The 9,382-nt window shown below is 38.5% G+C and overlaps 1 protein-coding gene across 1 annotated transcript in view; it reads right to left on the bottom strand.

Annotated features, from left to right (window-relative positions):
• NBAS (neuroblastoma amplified sequence) overlaps window positions 1-8,999 on the bottom strand; it is a 149,054-nt gene extending 140,055 nt beyond the window's left edge. Inside the window, exons 1-8 of the mRNA XM_010001742.1 lie at window positions 8,951-8,999; window positions 8,310-8,346; window positions 6,848-6,925; window positions 6,179-6,226; window positions 5,030-5,073; window positions 4,483-4,616; window positions 3,176-3,309; window positions 2,972-3,070 (exon numbers count right to left, since the gene is read on the bottom strand). Of these exons, the coding sequence (XP_010000044.1) occupies window positions 2,972-3,070; window positions 3,176-3,309; window positions 4,483-4,512 (263 nt within the window). The 5' untranslated portion in view covers window positions 4,513-4,616; window positions 5,030-5,073; window positions 6,179-6,226; ... (1 more) ...; window positions 8,310-8,346; window positions 8,951-8,999. The remainder of the gene's footprint in view (window positions 1-2,971; window positions 3,071-3,175; window positions 3,310-4,482; window positions 4,617-5,029; window positions 5,074-6,178; window positions 6,227-6,847; window positions 6,926-8,309; window positions 8,347-8,950) is intronic.
• Between the last annotated feature and the right edge of the window lie 383 nt (window positions 9,000-9,382).

Genomic DNA, 9,382 nt, shown 5'->3' with positions numbered 1-9,382 from the left:
TGACCCTGCTGTGTAGTGAAATGGATTAGATCTGCAGAGGTTCCTTCAGTCTCTATAGCTGTCCTTGCGATACCTCAACTGTACTCATATTTCAAAGGTTTCTACACTGAAGATAACTAGTATAATACTGGTGTCAAGAACAGCAAGTTTAACTGAGGCATCCAAGAAAAATATGAGATTCTACACAACTCTTCACTCATCAATTTTGATACAAGAAGATAATTCCAATTTGAATCTATAAGCCTTTCGTCTCCTTTAGCCATCAGAAGTTTTAGGTTCTAATATCAAACATTTTCTGTAGTGCCTGCCAATAACCCTGAAGGAAGACATTCAGCTCCAGATAAGACCCTCACAAGAAGGTGCCGAGCCTCCCACTAGAGCCTAGAGAGCTCACACTGCTGCAGAAATCCAAGTTTTGTCAACTGAAGAGCACCATATATTCCATCATGGATGAACACTCGATCACAAGGACACCAACATTAGGCACCTCAATGAAGGCACAAAATACTTTTCAAGAGCAGTGAAACTCATTATTAGGCTTTTTCCCAAAGCTATTGTTTCAAGTTTTCCTACAGATTGAAACACATTCCCTACTAACATCTTCTCTTTGCAATTATCATACATCTAGTTGAAAAAATTAAGCTTTTTATGTTCTTAAGTGCTATTTTATTGCACTGCATTAGGTAATGAGCAAATGCAAAATAGAGTGTAGTAAGTCAGGATGTAGAAGCAGAGGAGATGCACCAGCAGAACTTCACCATCTAAAACCAAATGAAATGCAAGAAAGCACAAAAGTGACAGACTTGAACGTAGGTTATGTGACCAAAGTTCACAACATGGAAAATGAAAACCTCCAAGTGTTTATATGTGTCTACAATTGCCTATAATACACAGTTTAAGATATTTGTCACCATTCAGCTCCTCCTGGATGTTTTTTTTTTAATAACAAGACAATTTCAGCACAAGGCTCCTCTGCTCATGAGTTTGCAGTTCTCCAATGCCAAATTGAGAAGCTTTCTACCACAGAGTCAATTCAAAAGAGAAGAGACTTGCCAACAGGAAGGGCAAAGCACCTGTGCTTTCTGCTTCCCATCCATGCCATTGCATTGTGTGTTCTTTCAAGGATCCATTTTTCAGCTCTACCAAGTGGGGCAACCAGCTGCACATAGCAGGAGATACTGAGATCAGAGAGCACTCCAGCTATTTTTACTTTCATTGAACAAATCATAATATTTCTTGGTAAAAACAACTAATTCCTGAATGTCTCTTTTACACAAACGTCAGCAGCAGATATAACCACATCTTTTCATGTAAGGAAAGGACATTTATCTCCTTAGAAAATATGGAATATAGACAACAACAAAAAAAATGCCAACCACAAGTTTCCATAGAAAGATCAGTAATATTCTGAATAAACTGTTCTAATCACAAAACCAGTTTTGTCTCCTGCTCTTTTACTTCACACTAATACAAAGGTTTTCAAAAGTTGACCTCAGATCTTGTAAGAATAGTAGGAAAAACAAAGCTATTACTTTTCTTAGAGGAGGGAAGAAAGAGGGAAAACAAAACCTGGCAATTTTGCCTTTTTGTTGCCCTCTTGTCTCTCAAACCTCTATGGCAAGAACACAGACAAAGCAATGTCCATACTAGTTGGTTAACAGCTATGCCACTTGAGTTTCTACATATTTTCTTGTTAATGGGTTCATCCATTGTAATAGTTCACCAGTTCTGATGTTACTTACTCAGAAATGCACCAAAAATAAAAAGCAAGCACACCCATCTATTAGAATTGTCAGAATAATTATTTGACCACACTTTGAATATTAACCAATATCCTTTGCAACACTCACTATTATAATCAATCTAATTTGTAATATCAGGAGCAGAAAATACAACTTTGGAAATGTGTGAAGAATCATTAACCCTGCTCTGATCAAAGGAAAGGATGAGTAGGTTCTGTTGTCTGCTCACACAGCACCACCAAAGCTCCATAACCCACACCTATCACCTCCAACACTCTAGATTTAGTATACTTAGTATTAATTATTAACCAGGTAGAAAGAAGAAACTATACTCAAAATTAATCTCTCAAAGTAGTAAGCTAGAATAACATTACTTCTCATTAATAAGATTGATAGAGCAGATCACTTAAGATTGAAGAATGAAAGTTTTTAAACAGTGAGCTCCTTCTGGCATTCTGTAGCCAAGCCATTCCATTTAAACAATCCAGTGATACAACATATTGCACTGACAAATTCAAACCTAGTAGAACAAAAAGAAGAAAAATACCTAGAAGGAAGCTTAGTTCCTACAGCTGAAGAGAAACAGAAATAAAAGACCAGAAATAGAAATATAAATTGCTGAGTTTATCTTACTATATAACAAGCAGATATCAAAAAAGAAGACATTTTTCACACAAGTAATTGGCTAACCAGGACCTAGTCCAGCTGCATCTGGTGTAAGAGCAGCCAGCCAATTAGTACATCTTTTAATCCTGGTACCTGTACCCAGTGCATTACTACTGGATAAAGCACATCACAAGATAACCCCCAATACCAAAGCCTGACAGTTCCAGTCAGAACACCAGGAAAAAAGGGCTGGCCAACAAGTGCAGAAATCAAATCCAAATAGAAAAAAAAACAACCAACCCCTCTTATGCACCAGTCTTTACCCCCATCAAATTCAGACACCTCTTCGGAAGCTATTCCTGACATTCTTTCTGCTTATACAAGGTAGTCCAACAGTAAAGGGCATAACCTGACTTTCATAATTCCATTAGAAAAGTGAGATCACCAACTAGGCCTTCTTCCATAGGTACAATCATATGCTACTTGTTATGGCTGATTCACTAAATACCTATATTAAAATAGGGAGGTTTTTCTCCCCCTCCTACCTACCACACTTCCGTGTTATTTGGCCACTTCTATTCATCATTTCCATATAATTGGCAGGCAGCAAACACAACTCTTACCTGTGACCAGGGTGGTAAATGACAGTAGTTATTCCATGGGCATAATGGCTGCTAAAGCTGAAACTGTGACTTTCTTGAAAGCTTTGATTTGTTCCAACACTGAATATGGGGAAAAAACACATAATTTCAGATTTGTTTTCTTTAAAGCATGGAAAGAATTCCTTCCATTGTGCCTTCTAAAAGCAAGTCAGAATTTCTGCTTACCTTACAAGGTAACTTCTCAGCTCTCCACGGTAATTAACAACAAGCAGTTCAGCTGACCATTGGGCACTTGCTTTGTATTCTAGAAAGATCAGTCCAGCAATAGCATAACTCAGATCTCCTGGAAAAGTCGCTGTCTTTACCAAAAAATGCAGACAGGCATTGAGAGAAAGGGATTTTAAAAAAAGACAAAGTCTTTGTTATTGAAAGAACTAGGAAGTTAAATTTAATACATGGTATTAAAATGTATTAACAAATAAAGTTTCATAGTTTCTATTAGTGACAAACTATACTTCCTTTTACCATTATTTTAAATAAACTTATTACTATAAAAAATCTGCAATGACAAAATACTAAGGAAACACACTTCAGTCACCTTCCCAAATGAGTTTAATACAACCTTTGAAAATGCAAAATATAAAATGCATTGTGTGGGGCAAGCCAAGAGCAACTATCTGTCCTCATACCAAGGAATAAAATCCTCACATCACCCTATCAGCAATATTTCTTGCTTTATAAGTGACTCTACACACGAACTATAGATTTGTAATTGTCATATAAATTGTTATTTGCAGCCACACTAATCAGGTGATTCTATACTTTCATCATCTGATGTACCTGAATGCATTGTGTGGGGCAAGCCAAGAGCAACTATCTGTCCTCATACCAAGGAATAAAATCCTCACATCACCCTATCAGCAATATTTCTTGCTTTATAAGTGACTCTACACACGAACTATAGATTTGTAATTGTCATATAAATTGTTATTTGCAGCCACACTAATCAGGTGATTCTATACTTTCATCACCTGATGTACAGATCTACAGATCTACCACAACTCCAAGAAACAGGAAAGAAGGATGAAGATTCTGACTGGACACAACAGCACAAAGGGCAGGCTTTGCAGCTGTGACCCATGATCTAACTTCGAGATATGCATGTGGCAAACACTTCATGGCACACGTGCGCATGGCATTCACTCTGCAAGCTTTCATACCAAAGCAAGCCATGATAAGTGAAGTCACAGAGTGGGAACTGCCCTTTCTCCTTACAGAGAGTTCTGCTGTTCTCACGGATGAAGATTCTGACTGGACACAACAGCACAACGGGCAGGCTTCTCAGCTGCGACCCATGATCTAACCTCAAGATATGCATGTGACAAACACTTCATGGCACACGTGTGCATGGCATTCACTCTGCAAGCCTTCACACCAAAGCAAGCCATGATGGGTAAAGTCAAAGAGTGGGAACTGCCCTTTCTCCTTACAGGGAGTTCTGCTACTCTCACACTCAGCCCCAGAGCTCTTACCGGTGAGATGACCAAGAGCTCACTCCCCATCAGGTCAAACACTCTCACTGTTCCACTGCTTTCAGCATAAGCCAGTAAGGTGCAATCATGACTCCACGCCACTCGCCTCCACCGGGGGTTAGGATCCTTTGGCACTATGAAAGCAGAGGAAACGAATTGGAAAGGGAAATATCATTCCTCTAACAGAATAAAATGTCACTGGCATCAAAAAAACACAAGGTGCCTACCATCCTTACAAGTTTATCTCAGAGGAGATAGAAAACAACCAATCAATACCTCCAACACCTGCATTGTCTCCCAAATGCATTAATTTTAACTATCATTTAATTTCATATTCAGGTTTTACATGTTAATCATCATGTAAAGAAGAGTGGGAAGGTGGGTAACGGAGCTATTCACAAAGCAAAATGATTAAGAGGTTCTTCTCAGTGGTTTGAAGAAGTTACAACACCATGTTTAAAGTAAAATGACCCAAACACTCTGCAATGTATGAGCAATAAGCAATGATGGCACCAAGTCATGACGCAGAGGTCACCATACTGCATACCTTGACATTTCCCAACTATGGATCCAAAGTCATCTTTTGCAGACCTGCAGAAAAGGACTCATATGGATTTAAAGAAGAAAAATAACCACTATTCATTTTTCCAGAATAATCAGGACTCTATAAAAACACTAAGTATGCAATTCAAAGGCCTACAAGTATTTAACTACTTTTTCAAAAAGGCAGGTAGAAGCCTTCATCCTTAGGCAGCTACAGTAACTAGCAACAGTATTTTAGAAAACCTCATTATTCAGCAATGCTGTTCAAAATAATGATGTTAAAATCTTTAGCATGTAACTTTAGGGAGGAAAAAAAACAAACAACACATCCTAAGTATTCTCTGAGTTACAATTTTAGAAACAATGCAAGAACAGGGTTACATTAATACAGTTGAAACAAGATTTATATTATAGTCTATAAGCTGACATTTATGGTGTTCACACCACTTCTGATTGAACAGTTTTCATACACTTGCTTCTTTTACATATAAATAGAAGGTGTGACCTTCTAGCAAATGGATTTTCTGAAGCAAGTAAAAACACTCAATCAAGGCCCCTTCTACAGCTAAATGTGTTCTTGAACTGGCAAAGGAGAGCTTGTTGTTAGAAAGAAGAAAAAGGGAAAGCACTAGTCTTTACAATCCACATTACTTGTAAAATAAGGTGAGGTATTACACATGCCAGCTGCTCTAAAGAGAAGCAGAATGCTAGGTGCTTGGCCCATTTAATAGCAGAGAATTCCTAGAGAGACTAGGAGAGCAAAGGTTAGAAAGACCAAGATTTGCGTTTAGCATTTTGAAGCATCTTCATGGTTTTTCATTCACATCTTGAAAAAAGAGAGCTACAGATGGAGACAAATTTAAACAAATCTATAGCACTTACAATTGTGAGGGGCTTTTGAAGGTGGGGGCATTTGTGTTTTTTTTTTTAAATGGGGAATGGCCAAGAACTCAGGACCAATGGAAGACTTCTGCTTTCTAAGTGAGCATGTATTTTAAGATTATTCCATAGATCACTTTCACAAGGTATAACGTTAAAGGAAAAAAACCAAAACAACTGAACAATCTTTGAGAGTACAGCTAGTAAATGGCTAGAAACACCTTTTCATATTTCCACAACCGTGGTCATGAAGCAATAGATAATACTAAGTTACCTGATTTCCACGCATTGGTCTTGAACAACTGCCAACAATTTGCCATTGCTGAAAGAGAAAAATCAGTGCTATGTTAAGATTTCCTTCACATCACTGAAACGTATCCATCATGCTTCTCTAGTAGCAATAAGAAAACAAACAATGCCTAAAATTTTGCTGCAGGGGAGGTCAGAATCAGCTGTTGCTTTTGGATAACTTTTTAAGAGCAGTATCTAAAGGTACGTATTGCTTTATCTGCAACAAACAACTCTCATACTTCAGGAAGTTATACGGTCTCTTTAGGACTTTGAACCTATCATATACCACTACAACTGGCATGTGATGAATCCACAGGGATCAGCACATGCCAAGTTATAGGTCATTAACTGATCAATTGAGGATGTGAGCTGGAGAACTGCAAGCCACTCACTTTGCCTCAAGAGCCAGAAGGCCTTTCAGACCCAAGGGAGAGCTGCATGAAACAAAGGGAAGCAGCCTGGAAGCCCCTAGGTAGCAGACTGACCCTTCTTTCCCAAGGCTACTCATGGAAGCCTCTTCACCAAAAGGAATAATGTGACTTTAGCAGAACATTAATTCAGTATTACTACCAATGGGGACAGGGGAGAAGAGCAAAGCAAGCATAAATACATTCACTACTGCCAGAAAGGGAAGAACATGTCAAATGGTTACCTTGCAAGTACTAGATGCCAGTTGATCTGCTTATTAACTAGACGAACCAGGCCAGAAGGCAGAGAAAATTTTGCAGGGCTGAAACAACAAAAACATTAGGCCAAATCAGAATATACACCCAAAAAAAGCAGTACCTGAGATATTTGTGCCAGGAGTCTAAGGCAACCATCAACAACCTGGGAGGTTTTAGCAACTAAGCAGGAATCAGCACTGCATCCTGCCAGTGATGAGGGCCAACATCCTTGTTTGTATCAAGAGAATAAAACTAAGGGAACTGCTTATTTACACAACATTCTTTACATTCAGGTCAGCAGATAATTTTGGGCCCATCCACTAAAAGAAGAACACAAATAAACTGAAGTGCCACCAAGATGGTGAGAGGACAGGAGCACTTTGCCCAACAAGGAGATGCTGAAGGAATTGTACTTGTTTAGCCTGGAGAAGGGAAGGGGGTGGAAGGATCCCTCCCTTCAGGGAGACCAAACAGCAGCTCTGATACCTGGGATGTTACCACGAAGATGGGAGCCATTGAGGTACATGGCAAGAGCACAAGAAACCATGATCAATCTTTTGGTGGACTTGGCTGTATTACATCAACAGTTGGACTCTATTATTTTAAAGGTGCTTTCCAACATAAATGATTCCATGATTCTCTAATTCTCTTGAGGAGTTCCAAGCTCCAAGCAATATTACTACTGGGGAGGAGGGAAGAAAAAAAGGTAATTCTGTCTGCAGCTGAATCCTTACAACTAGACTTATAGGATTGTAAGAAGCCCATAAACACCATCCTCTTCCCCCAAAAAAAGGAGGAAGGGAGGGGCACAATATAAAGCAGAACACCAGAAATAGGCAAAACAGTATTGCCTGTTGATTTTAATTATAGTATTCTTTCAGAGAGCCACATCAATGTACCTTTTCGTATATCTCAAAACCAACAGAATAATTCTAAAAAGGGAGAACTGATATCTTCAAACCTGCCAAGTGCATTAACAGAGCAGGATAACTATAAAGTTAAAATCCTCCATTAACACTGTATTTATTCCAGTATGTCTCCAGGACCATTTAAGTGCCTTTTGAATCAGAAGTTAAATTTATAAATGCATGTGTGTTGCTCAGTTAGTTATAAAGCTTTTTGAAAGACTGTTTTAATTATTAAGAAACAAAAAATCCCAGTGATTACTGCAAAGGAAACAAATCCCACCATGCCATACCTGTAAATAAATTAAAAACAACAACAAACAAAGCAGCAAGATCTCAGTGGGGAAGACAAAGAAATGTTTTGAGAAATATAATGTTCCAACTGCAAGTTCCCCTGGTCTTCTCATCAAAGGGACAAGTTACACGAGCATACACCAGCTCTTTTCTAGATAGGCTTTAGCTGCAACTCAAGTGGTTACAACTTAAAACTCCTGAAAAGAGAACATTCTATAAAAAGATTAAGCACCACTTTCATCAAACCCACCTGTACCAGATGTACCGAAGCAAAAACAATGCAGGACCTGCAAGGGAAAAAGAGGCAAAAATGACACCTCTAGAGGTTTTAAAACACTGCTTACTGAACAGAGGATCTCAGAAATTCTCACAAAAAAGGTATTACAGGAAAAAGCCTCTATCCTGGACCCATGAATTCTTGTATTAGAGTAAATGCAAATGGCAGATCAAGTAATCTCTACACACTTCTGAAAATTCAAAGAGAAATTCCTACTGGATGAGAATGCAAGTCAGTTACTGCATCAACCAAGTGCTGAATGGGAGTGTGATATAATCAGCATGTAAAGCTTCCTCTAGAACAGTCTGCCTAGCAAGCAGCCCCACGCCAAGAGCTAGTAGAGAAAAAAAAAAACCCTCAACATTTTGCAAAGCACAACTGAGGTTTATTGGCTTGTCCCAATAAGTTAATAGAGACAAGAAAGCTCACAGAAAAGACATAAAAATAGCAAAGCAGTAATAGCAATCAGGAAACATCTTACTGACAAGACATCCTGCCCCTCCATTTCCATTACACTAGGCAGGGGTTCCACACCACTTATACTGATAAAGTGCAGAAATTTTGAGTTTTACAAGCACATCATTCTTATGAAGACAGGAACAAGCCATATTTACCTGTAATTGCTCTAGTGATGATAAACGATGCACCATGTTTTCTGTTGCCTCTTGGCTGCAATTACAACAATAATGGTCAAACACTATGTTACACATTTCCACTTTAAAACAACTTTCACTCATACATTCACTGATTAAATGTAAGCTGCCTGCCAGCCTACAAGTTCCTCACGTATTTTTCTATTACTTGCAACTTCACATAGTGAGCAATTTAACTGCATAAGCTAAAACAGGCTATAAAGCCCAATATTTGAATTGCCAAGATGCTATAAACAAAATGTATTACAGATTGTCTATGGATTCAGCTTTGCCTTGATCTTTGGGTAGTAACAAAAGACACTGACTTGTTCTGACATTCTCCTGTAAGGTATTATGCATCTTTCTTTCTCTGCAAAATGAATGCCAGATTGATCTGTAATGCCCAGAAGAAGC

The sequence above is a fragment of the Chaetura pelagica genome, unplaced genomic scaffold (genome assembly GCF_000747805.2).
Source record: "Chaetura pelagica isolate M959 unplaced genomic scaffold, ChaPel_1.0 scaffold77, whole genome shotgun sequence".
Taxonomy (NCBI): domain Eukaryota; kingdom Metazoa; phylum Chordata; class Aves; order Apodiformes; family Apodidae; genus Chaetura; species Chaetura pelagica.
This window is presented reverse-complemented; position numbering and strand designations above follow the sequence as displayed.